Source organism: Trichosurus vulpecula, chromosome 5 (genome assembly GCF_011100635.1).
Source record: "Trichosurus vulpecula isolate mTriVul1 chromosome 5, mTriVul1.pri, whole genome shotgun sequence".
NCBI lineage: Eukaryota > Metazoa > Chordata > Mammalia > Diprotodontia > Phalangeridae > Trichosurus > Trichosurus vulpecula.
The window spans coordinates 133,466,328-133,492,026 of NC_050577.1; the positions used below are offsets into that span (position 1 = coordinate 133,466,328).

The 25,699-nt window shown below is 37.2% G+C and overlaps 1 protein-coding gene across 1 annotated transcript in view; it reads right to left on the reverse strand.

The window, feature by feature from the left end:
* Nucleotides 1-14,003, reverse strand: part of CFTR (CF transmembrane conductance regulator) — a 224,290-nt gene extending 210,287 nt beyond the window's left edge. The window contains exon 1 of the mRNA XM_036761406.1: nucleotides 13,860-14,003. Within this exon, the coding sequence (XP_036617301.1) occupies nucleotides 13,860-13,912 (53 nt within the window). The 5' untranslated portion in view covers nucleotides 13,913-14,003. The remainder of the gene's footprint in view (nucleotides 1-13,859) is intronic.
* Between the last annotated feature and the right edge of the window lie 11,696 nt (nucleotides 14,004-25,699).

Below are 25,699 nucleotides of genomic sequence, written 5' to 3' on the forward strand. Positions count from 1 at the left end.
ATTGCTATCATATATACTTTTTTATGATAAAGCAAAGAGCAATCTCATATGTCAAATGTTAATTAGTAAAAGGAAATACCACTCACATCTATAAAATTCCTAGATTAAATGACAGACCTGACTTCTAAAAACTCAAATCACCCTCTTTCACACCCTTTTTCTTTCTCTTGTACTATAAAAGGCAATGTGTAACCAGTATATCCACTGGGCATTAAATTCACATATGACTAAGTAGATTTTTAAGTGGATTTGCCCATAAATATGGTCATGCATTAACACAGATTAACATTGACCAACAATTCTACAAATTTAGGGTAATTTATGGAAAATTAGTGAAACCAAAAGATAGAATAAGTAACTACAATGGCATCAAATGATGTAAATATACTTAAGAGGTTATATAAAATTGGCAAAAATCAAAGTACTGAGCAAGCATCACCTATGAAATGAAATGTACATAGGAATGTTACTATATTTAGTAATCTGATCATAAAACAACCCTAAACCAAGATAATTTAAGGGCACGTGGAGGTTTACTAGTCTTCCACCATCCTGCTCTGACTAGAATGTTTTAACTTTTATAAGCCATTTTTATTTGAACATTTTATTTGAACATAAAGCTTTATCGCAAGACAAAATCACTACATCACACAACACACCCTGCAAAATAGGAAACCATTTAATACATATATATGTTGTGTGTGTGTACACATGTGTATATATACTGTTCAATGCATAGACAGCAACTGATTCAAAAAGCAAAAAACAAAAATTCCCATGGTCATTACTGCAATTATTTGACTTCTCATATACTTCAAGGATCTTGATTCATAGATGCAGGTACTATCTCTCTCTCTCTCTCTCTCTCAAAAACTCAAATCAACAAACATTTATTAAACACATACTAAGGGTAGGACAAGGCAACTAGGGTTTTTATGAGAGCACAGAAATTTAACATATATTAAATATGTTCAGCAGTATAGAAGGCACAATAATAACTAATCCCTCTTCCTACACAAATGGATTTGTCTTAATTACTTCTTGTTTTATTTTCACATCATGGATTTCAAAGCTGATTATAGGATATTATTCAGACCACTTGCCCTTGTGTGTCCAGATGCTATAATTGCAAGTTATAGCTCTATAGAACTGGATGCAGGTGATTAAAAAAAAATCATGCCCTCAGGGAGCTTACAGTCTACAGCAACGATACAATATGTATACAGAGAAGTAAATCGAAGATAACCAGAAACTGAAGAAAACACTAACAAGTGAGGAAACCAGGAAAAGCTAGGAGATGATCAATAAGTTAAGCTTTACAGAAAACTAGTGATTTTTAAAAAGTGGAATTAATAAGAGAATACAGTCCTGACATTGGGGACATCCTCTGCAAATTCAGAGGAATAGTAAATGGAATGCCATCAGGGGAGCAGATAGTACTACAATTTGACAAATAATAATAGCAAAGCATTTTACAAATATTACTTCATTTTATCCTCAAAACAACCCTGGAAGGTAGGAGATATTATCATCTCCATTTTACAGAGGCGGAAACTGAGACAGGTTAAGTGACCTGCCCAGGGTTATATAGATAGTAAGTGTCTGAGGCAGGATTTGAATTCAGATCTTCTTGTTTCCAGGTCAAGCATTCTGTCCAGTACACCACAGAACATAGACTACCTGATGGGGAAAAACATGGAGGAAACCCGGAAAAAATCACACCCCTTCTTCCAATGCAGTGGAGATTTCTAAGAGTTGCTTTGGTCAAAAAAACTCATCAGCATTCAGCCAACCTGCTGATGAGTCCCTGAGCTTAAAAGGCAGGTCCTTCACTGATAGGCATACAGTCCATTACTTAGCCCATACCTAAAGGCTTGCGTTTACAATCCATTGACTTAGTCTTTTGAGAACCCTATGCCACCTTTATGCCAATGATGAGGCTTCAGATTTGGGTTTTAGTTGATTGACCTGGAATGACCAGGAGTCTTTGACAACATCTTCACATTTGCAGAATGCCTCCCAGAGGGTAGAAGCACAAGGTCTCTTCACAGAGAAGGAAAGTCAGTACTAAACCTTTACTCAGGACTTTGTCCTCATCCAATTTGTTGAACGGCCTCCTTGTCACTTTGAGGAGTAATTTTTATGTGCCCTGGTAAGCTACTGTTCTTTGGCTGCCACTGATCTAAACATGATCCTTTCCCTTCTATATCTCTGAGCATTGCTTATAGCTACGCTGTCACCACAGTATGATGAGATTCTGGGCTCTGGGACAGAAAGGGTCAGAGTATTGCTGAAATAAATCCTATTTTAAGACAAAAACACACATTAAGATTTTGTCCTGGGAACCAAGTTAATTATTATATTGAAAGGGAAATATGAGCACTGATAATAGGACAATAAACTTCCCTAAAATTTTTATATTCTAAAAATGAAAAATTGTTATTTAATGAAGACTAGTTCTCTATGTTTGCAAAGAATTAAAAGAAAAGGAAATGGACTTAAACTTAAGCAGTAGAGATTATGTTTGGACATGAAGAATTTGACTTCTAGAGTAATGAAACACTGTAATGAGTTGCTATGAGAAGATTCGGAGTAGAAAACCATCTGTCTGAAGAGGATTTTAGATATCCAACTCCCTAAGGACAAGAGACAGGATCAGCTGATCCCTTGAAGATTCCACCATCCTGAATATTATATAATCCTGTCACATTCCCAATAAGAACAAGTCACGTTCACAGGAAAAATTTTTTCCTCTTTCCAATTAGCAGTAAGGGTGCAGTTTGGAGAGGGTAATTTAAGGAACTGTAAAATTAATGGCAGTAAAATTAAAGGCAAATTTTTTATTATACTGCATTTCAACCTCCTTGATATGTGCCATTTTCTTTCTTTTATCACCACTTCTTTTCTCTATTCCCTAGGCACCAATGCCCTCAGAATTTCTCTTTCTTCTTTCTAGTGAAGAACTGTTCTCTGAAAAGAACCCTAAATTCTTGAACACTAAAATCTAAAAGATTCCTAAAGACTCTTCAGGAAGATTTCAACTGAATTCAATAAACCTTTGTTTAGTCCCTATTTCCAAAATACCATGCCAGGCCCAGGAAAGATACACAAAGTAAATAAATTGGGATACATGTCCTCATAAAATGTAGTAAGAGATGACACATACACAAAGAGCTGTAATACAAATGTATAAGAGAAGTATAAAATTGTTATGTAAGTTCCAAGGTGGAGAATACTGGGGATGTCTACTCACCAGGGAAGACTTCATAGAGATGATGTTAGAGCAGGGCTTTAAAGCATGAATAGGATTTCAACAAGGAAGAAGAAGTGAGAGGGTTCAGAGAAGGTATTCTAGGCATAAGGAACATGATGAGCACAAGCATGGAGGCAATCTATTGCAAGATGTCTTCAAAGCATGTGACTAGTCCTAACTACACCTGTCATCTCTGTTGATCCTAACAATATCCCTGTGAGGTGGATCCTACTGTCAAGGAGGAAACCCATGTTTAGAGAGGTTAAAGTGATAAGGGATAATACTACTTATAAGTGTCTGAGTCAGGATTCAAACTCAGGTCTTCCTGACTCCAATTCCAACATTCTATCCACTACACCACAAAAGAGCATGCCATCAAATTGGGAAGAAACTCCCACACTGGGAAAAGTAATTTGAGCTTTATCTAGGAAGCAAAAGGGAGCAAAAGAACCAAAGAAGGGTTTTCAGCAAAGATAACAGATAAAGAGCAAACTGTAAATCTAAAGAAATGAAGCTCTAATGGTAGAGGTGTAAGCAACAGCAATGTGAATTACAAACTTTCCCAGGACTCCTTAAACACATCACCTATACAGTCTATGATACTTGTCAATGGTCCCTTCACTGTAGGTCTTATAAGTAGTAAAGATGACAGGCAAGAGGGCTATTCCCAGAGACGAGTTCTCAGCTCTGACACACCGAGAAGCCACAGTGCAAATCAAGTGAACCAATTAGGCGTTACTGTCAATCACGCTAGACCTCAGCTGGTCAGGGTTACTGAAAGCTATAGCCCCAGACGGCTTAGTTTTCACTAGCTATTGAATCTCATGTACTGTACTACAGTAAACTGTACTACAGAGCAGCAGTCATCAAAACTCCCTGGTACTGGCTAAGAAACAGAGCTGTAGATCAGTGGAATAGGATAGCAATACAAGATGGAGAAGTCAACAACTATAGCAATCTACTCTTTGATAAACCCAAAGAGGCCAGCTTCTGGGCTAATAATTCACTATTTCACAAAAACTGTTGGGAAAATTGGAAAAGGGTAGGACAGAAAGTGGGCATAGACCAATATCTTACACCATATACCAAAATAAAGTCAAAATGGGTTCATGATTTAGGAGTAAAGGCTGATACTATAAGTAATTTGGGAAAGCAAGGAATAGTTTACTTATCAGATTTATGGAAAAGAAAAGAATTCATGACCCAACAAGAGATAGAGAGCATTACAAAATGCAAAATGGCTAATTTTGATTATGTTAAATTGAAATGTTTTTGTACAAAAAAAGCCAATGCAACAAAAATTAGGAGGGAAGCAGAAAATTGGGAGAAAATGTTTACAACTAGTATCTCTGATAAAGGCCTCATCTCTAAAATTTAGAGGGAACTGAGCCAAATATATAGGAATACAAGCCATTCCCCAATTGAGAAATGGTCAAAGGATGTGAACAGGCAGTTTTCAGAGGAAGAAATTAAAGCTATCTATAGGCATACGAAAAAAATGCTCTAAATCACTACTGATTAGAGAAATGCAAATCAAAAGAATTCTTAGATACCACATCTCTCCTGTCAGATTGGCTAAAATAACAAAACAGGAAAATGATAAATGCTGGAGAGGATGCGGGAAAATTGAAACATTGTTACATTGCTGGTGGAGTTGTGAGATGATCCAGCCATTTTGGAGAGTAATTTGGAACTAGGCCCAAAGGGCCATAAAAATGTTCATACCCTTTGACCCAGCAATACCACTTCTAGGGTTGTATCCCAAAGAAATCACACAAGTGGGAAAAGGACCCATATGTACAAAAATATTTATAGCGGCTCTTTTTGTGGTACCTAAGAATTGGAAATCAAAGGGACGCCCATCAATTGGGGAATGGCTGAACAAGCTGTGACATATGAAGGTAATGGAATACTATTGTGCCATAAGATATGGGGATGATACGGACTTCATAACAACCTGGAAAAACCTACACGACATAATGCTGAGTGAGCGGAGCAGAGCCAGGAGAACATTATACATAACCACAGATATATGGATTCCGTGAGGACCAACCCTGACAGACTTCACTCTTCTCAGCAACACAAGGTACAAAGACAACTCCAAAGGACCCATGATGGAGAATGCTATCTACATCCAGAGAAAGAACTATGAAGTTTGAATGCAGATTGAGGCACACTTCATGCGTGCCTTTTTTCCCCCTTTTTTTCTTCTCTTTTGTTTTTGTTTTTGGGGGTTTTTTGTTTGTTTTTTTTTTCGGTTCTGTTTCTTCTTTCTCATGATTCATTCCATTGGTCATAATTCTTCTCCACAACTTGACTAGTGTATAAATTAATTCAATGCGAAGTTATACATAGTAGTTACATGAGATTTCATGCCTTCTTGGGGAGGAAGAGGGGAGGGAGGGGAGAAAATCTGGAACTCAAAATTATGTAGAACCATATGTTGTAAACTAAAAATAAAAATTTAAAAAAAAGAAAGATTTTTAAAGGACAATATTTGCTTTGAGCCACTGGTATCTTCTACAAAGACTCTGTCCAGGCCAACATGAAGAGTTTGTGCTGACTCAGATCCTCAGAGAAGCAGACTACCACAAGTCCTTGAAACTCTCACTTCCCCAAGGGCACAGTTGAACCCCAGGTTCAGAACTGAACCCCACATCTTAGAAGAATTCCCAAAGCATTTCATCACTGCTTCTGCTCATCACCAAGGGACATCAGGGGAATGACAGAGGAGCACAGTCAGTGCTAAGTCAAATAGGCTTAAGCCATAGGGTCTCCAGCGATAGTCTTACCTTCCGTTGGATCACTTTCATCAGAGTAACATAGCATTGAACTTAGATCTGAATTTAAATCCAGCCTCTTACACATGTTAGTTGCATGACTATGGTCAAGTCACTTAACTACTCTGAGCCTCAGGGTACTTACTCACCTGCAAAACAGGGTAATGGTAGCACCTACCTAGTAGTGAGGATAAAACAAGGATCCTTAAGTTCCTCCAACATGGGAGTCTACCCAACCTGCAGGGGTGGGGGTGGAGGTCTTCCTTGATTTTTCATGATAACAAATAGTATACCGGTGTAGCATATAAACCAACATTGTCCCTCAGCTTCAACACAGCTTCATTTTCGATCATACATTTCTGTGACGACAGCTTTAAAGAAAACAAAACACTTCCTCAAAGCTCCCTGTTTGTAATTCTTTCCAGCCTGATCACATCCAGAAGGCTCTTCTTCACTGCTCACTCCTTTTTTTTTAATTCTTAGGTGACTCACAACCATATAACAAAGGCAAAGATAAATTAATGGATGTTAACAATGTATAACAGAGTCCTAACAAGTATACTGACTGATTGATGGGTAGATTGATTGAGACTCTTGACTAGGATACAGCTATGAAAATCAGGCCCTTGCAGAAAAACTATTTAGGTGTGTAAACATCCTAATTTTCGTTCATGCCTCTTGACAAAGAAAACTTAACCCTTTTCCAGACACATTCCACAAACAACCACAAAATTCCTTTGTCATGCTAAGCCCTCATTGAAATGTGTGTGACATGGCAAATTGAGTCTCCATGAAAGGAAGAAAATAATCGAGGCCAGCTGAGCATCTTTTGTCAGATGATGGTGGCTGCCTAGAAGGCAAAATTTAAAGATTCAGTCCTATTAAAATGGTATTACATACAACAGCATATTGTGGCCTCCAGAGTATCATAAGAAAGAATTTTCAGCCTTCTTCAAACAGCAACCCACTTCCTTCTCCTGACCTACATTGCGCTGTATGGATTTTGCTCAAGGGAAATACCCTGAGCAGATATGTAGGGAAGCACTGGTATCTAAGTTGCTCAAATTGCTGCTGAGTCAAAGGCGTTTTAAAAGAATGTTTTTACAAATAAGGTACAGGCCAAGGCTGGTGTTTAAATCCTGTACTGCAGGAATTTTTTTTTCTTCTGTGGTTCATATGGGTGATATCATTAGGGTGGGAAATTCCTGGATAGTAACTAAAAGTCTTAATTGCCTGAGGCATTGGAACATTAAACAATTTGCCTCAGGACACACAGAAAGTAACATCCAAAACAGGACTTGAATCCAGGTCTTTCTGACTCTAGGGCTTCCCCTCTATTTACTACACTCAGCTGTTTCTCATTATTCATCATTATAGCTTCATAAACAGTCATGCTCTGCTTTATTTACATAGTAGTATTTCTTTAAGATGAAATCAATTGAACAATGAGCCCCAACAGAGATTTTTTCAAATCAGAAGTTCCTGGCAATGATGAAATCATGGGTCCAGAATGCACTACTACCGTTCCCCACCCCCAAAAAAAAATCATCTTAAATGTCATAGGGCTCTTAGAAGTCCTGGTCCAATTTTCTTCATCATATAGATGAGGAAACTGAAGTACAGTGGTTAAGTATCTTGCCTAAGGGGGCAACTAGGTGGCACAGAAGAGCACCAGGCCTGGAGTCAGGAATACCTGAGTTCAAATGTGACAGACGTTTAAGCTGTGAGACCCTGGGCAAGTCACTTCACCCTGTTTGCCTCAGTTTCCTAATCTATATAATGAGTTAGAGAAGGAAATGGCAAAACACTCAAACATCTTTGCTAAGAAAACCCCAAAAGGGGTCACGAAGAGTCAGACATGACTGAAACGACTCAACAACAACCAGAAATCTTGCCTGAGGTCCCACGGGAAATAAGTGGCACAAGTAAGATTCAAACCCAGGTCCTCTGACTCTAAATCCAGCATTCTTTCTGTTGTACCAATTACCCCCAGAACTTTGTGTGGGATGGCAACTTATCTTGTCATGTGAAACACTATTGATAAAAAAAACCAAAATATTAGCATTTGGGGGCGAAGGTATAATCATATACACTCAAGGTAGAAAATAAAAATTGTTATACCCCTAGTAGACCAAGTGAATATATATATATATATATATGCATGTGTATGTATATGTACATATGTATCACATATAAACCTTAATGTGACATATATGTATATGTGTCTACATATGCCACATTCATATTTATAGAACACTCTCTTCACAACAACCCTGTGTAAATACTACCATTCTTATGAGGGAGCTGAGGTTAAGAGAGTTTCAATTACTTATATAGGGTCACACAGCTAGTTAAATGCTGTTTTAAATCCTGTCTTCTCTTGACTCCAAGGTTCAGCAGTTTTCCCACCATATAATATTGCCTCTCTTAAAAACAAAAATAAATAAACAACTGAACATTAAACCTATATTGCTCTATGTAGATAAGAATTACCACCAGGACATTGTGTGGGATAACAATTTGACTTACCATACGAAACACTTTGGGGATATATCTCAAGATCAAAAAAGAGTGTTAACATTTTGGGGCAAAATAATCCCTTCCAAATCATTAATTCCTCAGTTGAGCATCAACATATTAATATTTTACTATGGTTTGAAAAAATTCCAGAGTGACTTCCTGAATTGGAAATAAGATATCTCACACACACACACGATTAAGAGTCTGCTTCTTCTTTTTCTTTTTAAAGAAACAGAACATACATCCAAATAAGTAGTGCCCTCTCCATAGTGGTTACTTTGGGAGGCTCTTGCTCAAAACACTTTCAGAATTCTTGTTTTGAAAAATTCTCAACTTTGGCAAATCTTCATCCTTTGAAGGTAGATTTTATTTTTAGAAACAGCCTCAAATTATTTAGAACTAAGTCTGCTGAGTGATGATCAGGTTGGCTGGCCATTTTTCCCCCTACCAAAAACAAGGTGAGAATTATTTCTTATGTTTCTCAGAGACAGTTCCAGAAGTAGAATTCTAACTTTGTTGTGAGCAATGCGGTCATCATTAAAACCCTTGCCTCCCAATATAGATACTTGGAAGAAAGACATTCACTCAGATATATATTAGATAGATAGATAGATAGATAGATATAGATATAGATATAGATAGGTATAGATAGATATATTTGTGATTTTAGTCATATTTCATACTTTAATTTATAAAAATTATCCTCGGGATCTTAACTGTTGCTCAGGAGTGCAACAACTATTATAGTGCCTTACTGGGTTTCTACCTAAATTTCTAAAGTTATTTTTTGGGAAAATATTATACCTTTAAATTTGTTTAGAGAAGCTGTGGTATAGTGTTAAAAACACTGGATCCAGAGGACCTGGGTTCAAATTCTGGCTCTGTCCCTTCCTTCCTTATACAATCTTGGCAACTTATTTAACTTTATTAAACTCTCTAGGCCAACTTTCTTTGTCTATAAAATGAGGATCACTTCTGAGGTGTCTTCCGGCTTCAAATTCTAGCATAGCTTCAACGTCTGAAGGCAGCCCTTGTCACCCAGGTCCTGTGAACACCTATAACCACTGTCAGGATCCTACAGCCTGAGGTGGACTAAGAACTCCCTCAGATGTACTGTCCTGGTATAAAGGGTGTGGACAAATAACAGTATGTGATACAGATGGAAAAGGTAAGGTTTTAACAGGCTTAAGGGCTATAACCAAAGTGTAATTTGGAAAACTTCCTCAGAATCAAAAATACAGTCCATGCAGGTAAGCCAACCACAAACCACTCCTACCTGGATCCTAAGTAAGCTCGACGCAAATACACCACTTGTGCCTCTCTGATTCCAAACATTACAGAAGTCACCGTGGCATAGTAGAAAGAGCACCCTGCGTTTGAAGTCAAATGCTTAGGATTCCTGTCCCCCCTTTACCACTTACAAGGTATATGATCTCTGGCAAATCACCTAATTTCTCAGATGCTCTATTTCCTTATCTGCAATATAGGGATCATAATACCTTCAGGACCTATCTCACAGGGTAGGTGTAAGGATTAAATGAGTTATGTAAAGCGCTTTATAAACTTCAAAGTGTTATATAAATGTCAGCTGTTAATTCTTCTTATCATTTTATAGGTGGGTCTTTAAAAAAAACTGCTGAAGACCAAATCTAAAACTACGTACTTTCCCCTTACAATCTGGAAATAACTGTACCATGTGTGTGTGTGTCTGTGTGAAATTTTCTTTTGAATAATTTATGAGGAAAAAATTAAACAAATTGTAGGTAGATGAAACATAAATGTTACGCTTCCGTACTATAAAGATGGTACAAAATTTATAAAATTCTTAAGCTTTCAAAAAGAATTGGTTTCAGAATAACAAAACCTATTGAAGAGACTGTTCATACAAGTCATGAGTAACAAATGCTTGTCTTCCGTAACTCTTAGGCATCAGAGTTCATATTCTATGTGTTAGCTGCTGAGACATTCAATATACATGATAAAGACAAAAAGAATCCTTTGCCATACATTTGGCAGGGCTCTATTTGATAAGTAACATACTTTTTAAAATTACCATATGAGTTTATTCTTTTCATTCATTCGAAATATGCTTATGTTGCACCTACCATGTGTTACAACTGATGGGATTAGATACTTTATGGAATAGAGTTGTTACTTGTTACCTAAGATTTTATAGTATTATTATACTATAATAGGGCATGTAAAAATCAGTTACTTTATAGTTTAAGCCTGTAAAGATTCCAGTTCTTGCTAGTCCTCAGAAAGTAGCCAAGAATGTTTATGCAATGATTTCAGATCACTTTGTCATTATGGAATAGTTGGGAGAAAAGTAGTGGGCATAGTATTAAGTATTAAGTATTAACACACTAATAATTTTAAGGATTTTCTTCCCACCTAAGGCTAGGAGGGTTTGATTTAAGAAAAACCATCTTCAATTTTAGAACACGATTGTTGTTGTTCCATTGTGTCTGACTCTGTGACCTCTTTTGGGGTTTTCTTGGCAGAGATATTGGAGTGGTTTGACATTTCTTCTCCAGTTAATTTTACGGAGAAGGAAATTGAGTCAGAGTTATGTGACTTGCCCATGGTCACACAGATTGTAAGTGTTTGAGGCCAAATTTGAACTCATGAAGATGAGTCTTCCTGACTTCAGGCTATCCACTGCGCCACCTAGCTACCCAGTAATACGATTGCTGTTTTATTATTACACAGGTAGGTGATGTAATGCACACCTTTTCTTAGTGGGAAAATTGAAAGTAAATTAAAATCACATCTTTAAAGTACCTGGCATTTAGGTATTTCAAAGTGATTCTAAATACCAACTCATGACCCCAATGGAGTATTTTGTGCCACAGAAATACAAGCAGAACCTTGAGAAAAATAAAGACAATGAGTAGATGATCTCTCAAGTTTTCCAGTTTTAAATCTGTAATCCTAATACTATATTATAATAGATTATGAACAGTTTAAATCAACAATTATTAAGAACCAATTATGACTATTCCCAAAAGAGATGGAGGATATAAAAGTCCAGAGTTGTGAGCTGTCTCAGGCACATGGGTTCCCCTACTCATGTGCCTCCTTGATATGTTATTATGTTTGGGTCTATTCTCCCATACAGACACAGCATGTATTGTGGCTTACAAGTAGACTGGGATGTTGTGATTATTATTAATTTGTTTTTCATTAGTAAATGTTTCACTATTAGGAATTTTTTCCTTTAAAAACCTGTTATGTACAAGACCAAGAGCTAAGGAAATTGGATACGACACTACCATCTGTCCAACCAGAACTTTTGGGGACAGCACAATACAGTGAAAAGTATGGGACTTAGGGTCAGAGTACTTAGGTTCCAATTTCACCTCTATCACTACCTGTGTGATTTTGGGCAAGTTATTTACCCTCTCTGGCCCTCGATTTCTTTGTCTGTAAAATGAAGGTACTGGACTAGGTAGATATCTTGATAAAACCAGATATTGTGTTAGATGGCTTCTATGTTACCTTAGAGCTTCAGTGTTATAATCCTATGATACGGAGAGGAGGGAGGAATAATAGAAATACACAAATAAATACACACATCAAAGCAATAAAGCCTAGGTAGGAAGTTAGTGAGGGGACAGCCATAAAAAGACTCCTAGGCTACTATTCTGATAGTTTGATGATATTTTCTTCATAATATTTGCCTTCACCTAAATAACAGAAAAAGTTGATTCTAAAAAGTAAAACCTGCTCTCACATCCACAGGGGGGAGCTCTCTTTCAGTGGTTTGCCCTCACTGAAAATTCCCCTGACATATAAATAAAATTAAATATTAGGAAGGGTGATAACAACTTGGATATGAGAGTAAACATTCACCCCACCAAAATGCATATACACACATATACACAGGTATACACTAAATACTATATATAGATATAATTCATATTTGATTTGCTTTTCATTACCAAATTTTGTTAATGCTTGAATAAAAGGTATTGGAAAATTGAGTAAGACAACTCCCATCAAAGCAGTTGTATTTATTATTTTATTAAGGAAAAAGTGAAAATGAAGGAGACCAACTGAACATCCATCTCAGGAGTACTTTCCATCTAAAATAGAGCTATTTAATTAAACTCTAAGACTATAAAACTAAAACTTAGCTTTAAAAATCCTTACTAAGTGATACCTTCTGAGCTCTTATAGCTTAACTCACATACAGAAATAAAAGAATAACTTATTAAATATTATTTGGATATGCCTACAATTCAGTGTATCGCTCTGCCCGTTCCTGTCTCCATGGAAACAATGAACTCTTCTACAATTCATGAGTAGCAAAACTAAGCTTTTCCCAAGTTAAAAAACTAGAATCATTTTCTTTCATTATTCAAAAGACAAATATACTTTTGAGGAAAATAGAAATTACTCTGTCAAAGAATATATAAAAGTTTTCCTTCTCCTCATCACCATTAAAACAGGATTTGTTTAACTAAATATTTTTCCTCAAATGGAAGTACAGTGACTTGGCTGCATTTGCAACAAAATAGATGTATGGGCTTTTGAAATCTCTAAATATCGAAAGGAGGAATTCTTCATTAATATCTTAACCATTAGTTATTAATCACTTGGTAATAACTTCCTTTGGAAAAATCAAAGACACTAACCACAGAGTAAGTCACAGTGTTTGACTAGCGTCTTTGAATTTTACCTTCTAACAGATACTGCTATAATTAAATACAGTTACAGCAAGGGTTCTTAACCTGAAGTCCATGGATGGATTTCAAGAGATCCATGAACTTGGGTGGGAAAAAAGATTACATCTTTAATTTCACTAATATATATATTATATACGTATGCATATATAATATATATGAATAGCATTTCCTTAAATTATTCAAAAACCTTATCCTGAGAACATGTCCACAAGCTTCACTAGACTGCAAAACGGATCCCTGAAGCAGACAGACATACGAGCACGCGCGAGCACACACACACACACACACACACACACACACACAGAGTTAACCCCAGGTCTGCAGGGTCTTGATGGGGTGGAGATTAGAGCAGATCACCTAACTATCCTCAATACATATACATTTCTGCCAGCTTGCTTTCTCATTATTTTTTTTTTAATCTACCTTCTCATTTCAGCTATTTCTAGCTAGAAAAATGAACCTTTCCTAGAGAAAGATTCAAAGGTTATAGTTCACAATAAACAAATGAAAAAAAAAAACCAATGCCTTTAAACCCAAACCCCATGTACACACCTGCACACTCCCCTCTTCCCTCAGGCACATGTCATTACCACGAATGACTAGCAAAACATTTACCTGAAGAAAAGTTTCGAGAAGACATTTGCCTTTTCCAGGGGTGATCTCTGCATGGTCCCTCGGGGGCTGCCAGGGTGCCCTGCAGGAGCAGACTGCAGTGGTGACTCTAAATTGCCAAACTCTCAGACCCAGTCCACTCTGTTCCTGCTGCCTCCTCTCTCTCCCCACCTTATTCACTTGGGTTGCTGTGATGTCATTTACCACCTCCTACAAACTCCCCCCACCCATCTCTATTCTTGCCAGCCCCCTTACACCTCTTTCCCCTTTCTCCTCCTCCTCCCCGGATGCCCAGGTTAAAAGGCGAGCCACAGGCAGTCCAGCCTCACAGTTGTTCGGGCTGCTTTTCCCCACCCCACTCCACACTTCCCCTTTCTCTGGTGGCTTCTGAGCCTCCCGCCTTTCCCGCCCCCTAATTCTCTACTCCGCCTCCCTTGCCCCCAGCGGGCTCTTTCCCAGACCAAGAATTACCTCTTCTTCTCTATCTTGTACCTCCAATCCAGTCCGGGATCTTGGGACATTCTCTGCGTCTTCCCCCTTCTCTCCGAAGCTCCCGGGGACAATACGAAGCAAAGTTAGGGCGAATGATCAGTCACTTGGGAAAACTTGCAGGGCACTCTTAATCGCCCAGTTTCCTTGGTACTAAGGACAGATTACTTACCAGTTTCCCAGGGCTTCCTCCCGTTTCTCCTCCTCCTCCTCCTCCTCTTCCTCTTCTCTTAAAGTCCTTTGCACTAGGTGCATTTTGAAAAAAAAAGGGAACAAAAATAGGTCTCTACCTGTTCTAAAATGCAGGCTCATAGAGCTGAAAGGTTCCTGTGGGGGTGTTTGGTGTGTTGATGTTAATGAGTTTCTTTAATAAAAAGAAAAAAAAAAGACGAGCATTCTTTGCTTCAGACTTTCAAGGTAGGTAAGATTCTAAAGTCTTTGGCAACCCAACTTGGCAAAATTGCTTATTTAAAAAAGGAAAATCCTCCTACGAGGTAGGTGTAGATTTTGTTCTATTCCTTACCTGCCTCAGATTTGTTCATTGCTCGTCAAAAGTTTTCAGCAGTCTTGATTCGAGGGCTCCCTCCATATCTACGGTGACTAAGTCCACTTGGTAAACGTACCTGTCCTCCGTCAGATTTCTCTGTTCAATTTCTGTAAGCAAAGCTTGACTAACCCTGAAAACAATCAAACGTCTTTGAAGTGCAGGCTTGACACAATTTTGCCAGGTAGCCTGAAAGAAAAAAATAATACATGGAAGAAATCACAATTCTTCACTTCTATGAAGTACTCAAAAGCACTGTTCTGTCTTGAGTTCTGATATGTGGGTTCCTTTCCTTGTCTTCCTTCCTTTCAAAAAAAATTTTTTTTAAAGTGCCAAGCACACCTTAGGTAAATTCGGCAACATTATTGTTTTGTTTTGTTTTTAAATAAAAGGTACACACTGACATTTGAGTTGAACAAATTGGAATAAAAGTTTGTTGAATATTATTTGTATTATTTCTTCAGCAAATTTATTTACTTTGAAATTATTGGATTCTTGATTTACATTATTCCAGTGAAGTACGTCTATAATCTTCATTGTATAATTCCAGTGAGGGAATTAGTCATATGTATTTAAAATAATGAATGCATAGTTTATAATCCTGGTTCACATTTCAATAATACCGCTTTCTTCTTAAATCTTAAAATGTTTTTACAAAGGAGTATCATTGCATTTTTGCCAGCTAGGAAAATGACAGATTAATATTCACATAAGGTCAGACACCAAACCAATAGTGAAGACAAGAATGGACTCAATATTTCTGACTCCTATTCCCTTGCTAAACTTCTCAACCAGGCTTTCCCTCCCTCCAGTAAGAGTTCCTGGACATAAACTTTGAAACTATATTTTTACTATTTACTTTTCCCAGGTATGTCAATTGGGCTCATTAAATGCCCTTTTCACCCTCTCTGGTTGTTTACTTTTTAACTAAGTGTGACCCACCATGTGTAGTGCACAAGTTTTAAAACTGACAAGTATACAGTTCCTCTTGGCTGCCAAGGAGCAAGGGATAATAAAGGAATTAGGAATATTGATTCAAAAGAGATTCACAGAAGTTGACTAAGTAGAAAAGATAAAAGAGACTAATTTCAACACACATGTATCACTCCCATACTACATAAAAAGTATGACGTTAAGCACTGAGAATATAAAGATAAAAATGTCATAGTCCTTTGCCTTGAGGAGCTTACATTTTACTGGGATTGGGGGGATATTCAACAGGTACATAGTTAAGTATAATTCAAGGCAAGGAGTGATAGGAGCAAAGAAGAGATTTGGGCAAAGTGCTTTAAGCATTTCAGAGATATCTGAAGAGATCGGGAAAGGCAACAAGGAAGAGGTGACTATCTGAGTTGAGTATGGAAACCAGATAAGGAATCTGAAATGAGTGATTGAGAAGAGGAAGAATTGCATCCCAGTCATGTCAAGGTGAGAGGGAAGAGAATGGAAGCAGTAGATGATGGCTCTCCTGTACTGTGAACACCTAATAATCCATTTTGGCTTGAATGTAATGTTTGAAGGGAAATATTATAAAATAAGACTGGAAAGGTAGAGTGGAGCCAGATTGCGGAAGGCTTTAAATTCCAAGCAGAAGAGTTTATATTTGTATCTTATCCTAGAGACATGGGAAACAGTGAAAGATTTTTAAGGAGAGTCACTGGGCAAGTATGTTCCTTAGGAAGACTACCGTTTGTTGTTGTTGTTTGTCCCTGTTTCTCTAGGAGGACCAATGACGTCAGGAAGGTGATGTCCTGACTGGCAAGTGATTTGGATTTAAGTAAGGCAAAGTTCTCTCACTCTCTCCTCCAGAGCCATCTGGGTCTAGTGACAAGATATAGATTAGGACAACTGGACATGGCTCCGATGCAGTGGGAGACCTTGGCCTTTTTGAGCTAAGGTCTTTCCTAGGTCTCAGTTTGCCTGAGGGAACACTCATTTAGTGATTAAGGAAGACTATTATGGTAGCTGTGTGAAGGATGGATGGAAGATAGTAGAGACTAGACTCTAGTCTAGACGAAGGGAGAGCTATTGCAATAATTCAGGTAAAAGGTGTTAAGAGTCTGAACTAGAGGGGTAGTCATGTGAATACAAAAAAAATGAGACCAAAACAAGAGGTAGAATGGACATGAGTTAGCCACCAGTGGAACATGAGGAATAAAGGAGAGGGTTGAATCAAATCTGACTCTAAGGTTTTGAACTTGTGTATGTGTAGAAAGATGCCATCGATAACAATCTAATTAAATCTAATTTAACCCCCTTCCTCTGATCAGTTCTACAATAAAACCATCCTTCCTCCTTTGCCTATTCAAAGAATCACAGGGTCTCAAAGTTGGGTGAGATTCCAGAAGCCATCTAGTCCAACTCATCCCTGAACTAGAATCTCCCCTACGACATTCCTGACAAAAACAGAAAGCTGATGTTTACATAGGACCTTAAATTAAGGTCCTTTAAACTCACTTGATCCTCACAAGAACTCTGTGAGGTAAGGGGCACGGCTATTGCTAGAGGCAGCTAGGTCCTGAAATATATAGACCACGAGAGCTGGAGTTAGAAAGACCTAAGTTAAAATTCCCCTTCAAATACTTACTTAGGGGTGTGACCCTGGATGAGTCACTTAATCGCTATCTGCCTCAGTTTCCCCATCTGCACAACGGGAATAACAACAGCAGCTCCATCCCAGGAGTTGCTGTGAGGACCAAATAAAGTAATATTTGTAAAGTACTCTATAAACATTTGTAACACAAATGTGATACCCACAGCAGCTGCTATGAATATGGCAGGTGTATTTCCAGGTTTTAATTGCAAAATATAACAGACTCTCTTCCTCAAAGATGAAACCAAGATATTTATTCAAACACCAAAAAGCCAAATCCACCATAGTAACAAAGAAGTTTATACATAGTACCAATGCAAGGAGAACCACCATCCCCAAGCCTTCCCTCCATCAGGCCTCCCCACAAACCAGGTCCCGTAGGCAAAATTCACTTTCTCTCTCACTCACACTAGCAGCTCTGCCTGCCCTCTCTTTCCCAGATCTGTCTCCCTCTCACTTCCTGCTCTACCCCTTCCTGCTCCATCCCCTCAGAAAGCTACTCCCATCACTGGATCCATGTGACTCCCTCAGGCTCATGTGACTCAGGCTCAAAGCAGGTCACACAGGCCTATTAATGGATGGGAAAGATCTTTAAATCCCCATCAATATTACAACATGAAAGCACTATATAAATGCTAGCTATTATTTTTATCGTTTTACAAATTTAGAAAACAAAACTAAAAGAAGTTGGAGAATTTAAGTAACTTATCCAGGATCACACAGTTTGAGGATGTATTTGAACCTAGGTCTTCCTGACTCCAAGTCCAGGGCTCACGGTACAGATTACACTATCTAACTGGAGATCAGTCAGCCTGTTCTTGAATACCTCTCATTAGGAGGACTTTACACTCTAACCAATGTCAGCCATTACAAAATACTAATAATTAAGTGAGTCACCAGAGTTATTTGGATTTGAAAATTGACAAATTAGATTATATTATGTTAAGTTATTTTTCTTCCAGTTATTTTCTTTCCAAGCATTTTATGTATATCATAAAATGTTACATAAAAATGAAACCGAAATTTGGACAGTTTGAGCATTGTTTTAAACATCAATAGCATCAGGAATGCTCCAGTGAACAGACTGTGACATCTGGAGGTTGAACTGCTATTTGAAAGTCAAATTTACCAATGTGCAGGGAGTATATAAAGCCTTATGCTCTATGTAGCTGTCGAACTATGCTTTCTTGGCTTGACTCAGGCTCTTGACCAAGATACTGAGACTCAAAATAGCCTTGAGCCCTCAGAAGTAGAACAGAGACTAATCCCAGAGTGGTGGAACTGGTAATTAATTATCTTTCTCCACTGACATTGCCATTTGTAAGACCAAATAAAGACATCCCTGGAGATAAGTTCCAAAGGTAGTGGAGACAGAGAGACATCCAAACAAATAAAACTTAATCCAGAGTCCTTAGGGGACACATTCATATAATTTACATCTTTGGTCAGTTAAGTTCTGATTGATCAAGCTGTAAGCCAAAGCTATAGGAATCTTCACATTTTAACTCATTCCTAGTGCTTCACATTGTCATGGAACTAGATAGAACGCTAATACCCTCAACTTTAGTACATAGTACATATGCCAGGTTGACCTGTTAGGCAGACTCACAGGACATCAGAGTTGAAAGAATCTCAAAAACTATCTAACCCAACCTATATTAAATAAGAATTCTCTCTACAACATAAGCAAGCATAATAATGACTGGCATTTATATAGGACTTTAGGATTTGCAACATACTTAATACAAATTATCTTATATGTACATATGTGAAGAGAAGACCCTCCACACCTCCAAAAATACCTCAAGGAGCGTAAAATTCCATAAGCAAAGATTTGTTCCTCCAGAAGAGGTATAACATATGCTTTATTAGTCATTTATATCTTCATTCCAAGTCAACAGACATTGATGAAGAGCCTACTATGAAAAAGATCATTAAGTCCACCAGATCCTTTCCTAGGAACAAGTTTTAATTGGAGGTGACAGAGAAAGAACAAGGGGTACTATTCAACAAGAGTGAGGAGAGATATGGAAGATATATCTTCACACCAGAGAAAAATGAAAAGAGGGAAGACTACTTTACACTTTTGCTTAGGTCTGTGCCTACCTCTGAAACTGTTTGAGTCTAAAAGTGGCAGCAACCTATAGTCTCTGGTAAACCTCAACTGTCACCTTGGCCTCTCATAAATATTTGGTGTGTAAAGATACCTAAATTAAGATCTTAATCCATTTGATTTAGAGTACATACTGTTTCTTCCTGGCACTTGTGTTTATATCAGTGTCTCTTACTTCTCTTGTAACTCAACTGCTACTTAGCAGGACAGAAGACATAATCAATCAAAAGGTAAATGTAAAAACTTGGAGTGACAAGTAATAGTTGAAATGGATAGCCTGAAGTGACTATCTGCAGATCGTTAAAACACCACTAGTTACCATGCTCCAAAGATTTCACCACTGGTAATAAATCAGAAATGGAGGTCGTTCAAGCAGATCACCATCAGAATTCAGCATATGAGAAACCTGGATATACAAGTCCAAGCACTATTAGAATTCTCTCTGGAATAGAGAATCTACTTTTTCCCACTCCTCTATGAAGCCTTTTGCTTCAGGATGTCCTATGTTAAGGGGGATATCAATTAGTCATTAAGTCGCAGGAAGCTACTGACATGTATTTTAGTGTACCTCTAGTTTTTAAAAGGGAAAAATCTTACTTTTTTTTAAACAACGAAACAAATCTATTTAGGTACATATGATTTGCTGCTCATCTATCAAACAGATGTTAATCTGTCTGACAATTATGACCAGATGCAATCTGATACATGGTTATTTCTCTATAATTTGAAGGCATGTCATAATAAAGATGTTTTAATGCTTCTCACTCTGCACATAGAAGGAACTCAATCAATACTTATCACTGGAGCAGTTAGTAAAAGGGCATCTTAAAAAAAATTGAAAATGAAACTCTGATAACAATACATAATTCTGAAACCTCTGGGATTTTCTAAAACTACTACTAATTAAATCCTTCATCCACGATACCAAACAAGACTTTCTTAAATTTTTTTTGGTTCCTTTTTTAGTAATAAGAAACTTTATATCATGAAAGCTAAATGTTGCCTGCAGAATTGGGAGCAACAAACTTACCACAATGATCCTTGAGCTCTATGAAAGCCTGTCATTCACATCCAAAGTGTCATTATCATTATAAGAAAGGACTAATTCACAGACAATATATTATACCTTGACAGAGGCAGCAGAATATAATGGGCTATAAACAGTGACCTTCAAACTCATGGACTCAGAGTTCTTATTTCTGTTCTAACTTATTAGTACAATGGGTGTGTCATTTAGGGTGAGTCTGTAATACTTGTTGTTTTTTTTTTTAAAAAACTAATCCAATTATTTATTCAGTTGTCTTAGAGATCTATGTGGTTGATGTAGTTCTAGTGAATGGGCATTAAGCTGACCAAAATGACTACAACAGTCTAGTTCAGTGGATGTGTAGAGATATGTCCTCCTTATGCCTATACAACACCTGTTTATTCATCAGTTAACGGGGAGAAGAGCAATCATCAAAGCTCACTGGTTGTCCAGAGGGAATGAAATTATTGGAAAGCATTTTTCGTATAATCATAGATACATACATTTAGAACTGGAAGGGACCTTAGAGATCATCTAGCTCACTCCCCCCAACCCCTGCATTTTGCAAATAGGCAACCTGAGGCCCAGAAAGGTAAATATCTTTCTGGTTCATGTCTACACCAAATTAAAAAAAAAATACGTAAGATAAATAAAACTTAAATATTCAGTTTAAATCATCAAGCATTAATTAAGTACAATCTGTAAGCAGCTTTTCTAGGTGCTAGTGTTACAAAAACAAAGAATAAAATAGTTGCTGCCCTCAAGAATCTCTGATTCCTATATTTTTCACATGTAATAATGTTATTAAAACAAAATATGATCCTCTGCCTTCAATAGTATCTTAAAGAGAGGAAAATATTTTTCTTGCTTTTTTAAATGAACTATGTTTACATACATTTCTTTGAATCTTTTTTTCACTTTAAGGGTGAAAACAAGATCTAATTCTTTTTTTACAAACCTTTTTTTTGAGGGGGGAAGGCAAGGCAATTGGGGTTAAGTGACTTGCCCAAGGTCATACAGCTAACACGATCTAATTCTTAAAGGATGAACTGGATTAATCATTGTAAACTATGACATAATGTAACTTGTTTCTGAATCTCCATTTTTCAGTAATAGTTTTGTTCCAGCTTTCAAAGTCTTCTATTAAATTGTAAATAATAACATGTGATTATAGAGAATCAAAATGTGCTCTGACAAAATGTCCTTGCCAGTGACAAAAAGGTAAGTGACCAACAATCATATTGACTTTAGTCACCTTTGTCTGTCTTTAATTTCTGCTGTAGCCATATGACTCCTCCAGTCTCTTTCTCCTGCACTTAGAATTCTACATTGCTCTCCCTCACAAAAGAACTAGAGCAAGACCACATTGCTCATAGGCACCTGACTCTATTTCCAGGGTTTGAACCTAATACATGTGTGAAGGTATTCTTGTTAGCTAGGAGAGACCATGGATGCATGAGAACACTTGGTTGCGTTCTACATGAAATTCAATGTACTTAAAAATTTTAGGCTCTTATTCTCCAATCAGCCAATGGAAACTTCCTGACATGGGAGCTGAAGTCTTAAACTCCTGTATATGTGCTCACTGCTTGGTGCTGTGGGAAGCAAGGTACTAACAAGCCCATGGAACAGGGCCAGGCATAGGTGGAACACCCAGTTCCATTGCACGGGCCCATCGCCAGGCCCAGAAATGCAACCACCAGCAGCTCTACTATTATATTTTTCAAGCCTGGCCCTTGATCATAACTCCAATTGTCTTAGAAGACTGTATTTGCTAAACACCTATCAAAAGACAAGGATGATTAATTTTAGAACTTGCTAATCTGGTACCGTTGGTACAAAAGGATGGAGGCAACAGTTTAATTTTAAGAAGTACTTTTTAGGTAAGACAGAGAGCTCAGTAAGCTTATTAAATTTATTTACTAGAGACCTAAAATGGGGGGGGGAAGTATATATATTGAATTTAGAATAAAAGAAAACCCAGAACTTTTTTTGAAACTCTTGAGTTTCTAGACAATACAAAAAATTAAACTCAATATCATTTAGTGAACATAATCCAAATGAGTCAAATGAAATTGATTCCCCAACCTTCCTCCTGAATTATATATATTTCCTCACTATAAAATTTCAAATTTTGCTTTTCTTTTATGGATCCGGCTTTGGATAACTTTGGTCCTGACTTCCCTTTTTTATCAGCATTAACCATGAGTACTCTAATTTCATATGTCTGGAGAATGATATTGTTAAATTGACAAAATTCTGGAAGATTGTGGAACTGCCTTGAATCAATAGTACATTGTATTTCCTTAGTTCTTTGCATAAAATGAAGGCTTATAGTTACCTACTTTTGTGGTATAATTCTATTTTCCCCTGATTTTAAAAAATGCTCAACATTTTCTTAAACCATTTTTGTACGTCTTCAAATTACTAATATAAGTAAGGAAAATTCTTTCCCCATGTACTTCCTCTTTTAAGCTGGATGATTCCTATATTTTTCACATGTAATAATATGTTATTACAATAAGATATAATGTTCTGCTTTCAACAGTATCTTAAAGGCAAGAAAATCTTTTTCTCTGTTTTTTTTTCCCTAAAGTGAACTGTGTTCATATTTCTTTGAATGATTTTTTTAAGTCTTAAAGGATGGCTTGAATTAATCAGGTAGAGTGGCTCACAAAAACCTTTGGTGTGACCTTATAGGACCCTCACAACCACTTGAAAATCAACTGATGCACAAAATAATTTCCTCTATGGGCTAGACTGAACTTGCCTAACAAGTGGGTTGAGGAAAAAGTGTGTGTTTCTGGTAAGTTTGCCCTGTCTGGCTCATGCCCATATAGTAGTTTGAAATTCAAGTTTCACAGTAGTTTGAAATTCGAGACTATGAAAATCATCTTGGATTTAGATACTCAGTTCTCAACTCACCAAGAGAAATCTCAGTATATCACAGCATAGATTCAGTAAAGATTCTCATTTTAAAAGAAAAGGAAACAGAAGACATTAAGTCATTCTTAGCAACCATTCTCCAAATGAATACATTCAATGGTGATAAAATTCAATACTGGAAGACGTAGGAGAAAAATGGTATGTAAGTACATTGCTGGTAGATTTGTCAATTAGTTTGATGTTTCTATAAAGCAATAAAGAATATGGTTAAAAAATACCAAAATGTTCATATCCTTTGACCAGAAATTCTACCATTTGTAGAATTTAATTCTAATAGTTTATGTCCTAGATTATTGACAAGGAAAAAAATGTCAACACAAACATATTTATAGGAGCACTATCTATGGTAGCCAAGAAATGGAAACTTGGTGTCTGTTCACCTAGAGTAGTGGTTTAATAAAGCATACTATTATACATGAATTGAAATTTCAAAAAGCCAGAGAGGAAAGAGATTCAGTGAGCTGGAATGCATGTGAGCCTATATTATCAAGATTCACTTGGCCCTGAAAGTATTTCTTCTCAGAGTAACTTGAGCAAAGGGGAAAAGAGATGGAGAAGAAAAACCTTCCATACTCCCTCCTTTCCCTGCCATGCATTAAGGAGTAGAGTGAGAGCACCATCTTGCTAAGTGGTTTTGAGCAGGGGAAAGCAAAACCAAAGATACCAAGAGTGGACACAAGGCAACGACTGAACAAAGAGAAGGCTGATGAGAGTTGGAGAAGGCTGAGTGTAGATAAGCCCAGAAACAGAGTCAAGAACAGCAGCAGCAGTTTATGAGAATAAGGAGAACCTAACTCACAGCTTCTTTCTTTCCCTGCTTTTCCAGAACATAGTGTTGGGAAGATTCCCCAAAATGGTTTTATCTCAATCCCTTTCCCTTCCCTGAGACCATCTGGAAGGTGAAGTAGGAAGAAAAGGAAAACTTCAACCCAAGCTGTGAAGTTACAGCTTGCTGCTACTCTAAGTGTTCATTCTTTCTGTTGATGACAAACATAATAATTATAACTAACGTTTCCATAGCACTTACTATGTGCCAGATACTATGCTAAGTGTTTTACAATTATTATCTGATTTGACCTTCACAACAACCCTCTGAGGTATGTTCTATTATTATCCCCATTTTATAGTTGGGGAAACTGAGGCAAAAAGAGGCTAAGTAACTTGCCCAGGGTCACACAGCCAGTAATTATCTGAGGCCAGATTTGAACTCGGGTCTTTTGGACTCCAGGTCTAGCATTCTATCCACTGTCCACCTAACTTCCTTATTTGTGTTTTATATGCTATCTGATTGTTAACAAATTGTGGGGCCATTAACAATGAACTGTCAAATCCTATGAGTTAATGGAGCCAAGACTGAGGCACCCAGGGGTAAAAGGCCTAAACTAATTAGAAAGAAGAGCTCTGTAGTGGGGGATGAGAGGGAGAGAATTTCTGAGCATATTCCAAAATACAGCTGCTAGACTACCACTGAACCTGGAGAGAGAGTAAGTAGAGAGACAGTATATTTTCCTCAAATGTACTTTTTTAGCACTGCATTCAGACTAGCCCACTAATAGCGACAGTCAGCATCCACTCACAAATGTATTATTATTTTTATGACACCATAAGAAATGACAAAGAATAAAAATTTAAAGAAATATGGAATAATATATGCAGAGTGAAGAAAGCAGAACACAAAGAACACTAATGAATTAATTATAGTGAAGACAACATAAATAGTAACAAACTTCAAGTTAAATACATTACTACTTTATTAATGTCATTACGTGACAGTTTCTTTTTTCTTTTAACAACTGCTAAACAGCAGAAGTGGAAGCCTATAGCTATACTTATTTATAGCCACCTCTTGTTTTGTCGTTTACTGTTTTCTGTTGTTTCTACTCCATGGTTCAATTGTTTCAGTCATGTCCAATTCTTTGTGATACCATTTGGGGTTTTCTTGGCAAAGATACTACAGTGATTTGCCATTTCCTTCTCCAGCTTATTTTACAGATGAGGAAACTGAGGGGAAAAGGGTTAAGTGACTTGCCCATGGTCAACCAGCTAGTGTCTGAGGCCCGATTTGGAATCAAGGAGACTTATCTTGATCCTAAGAATTAGTCAAGATATTGTATGAAGGTGATTTGTGACT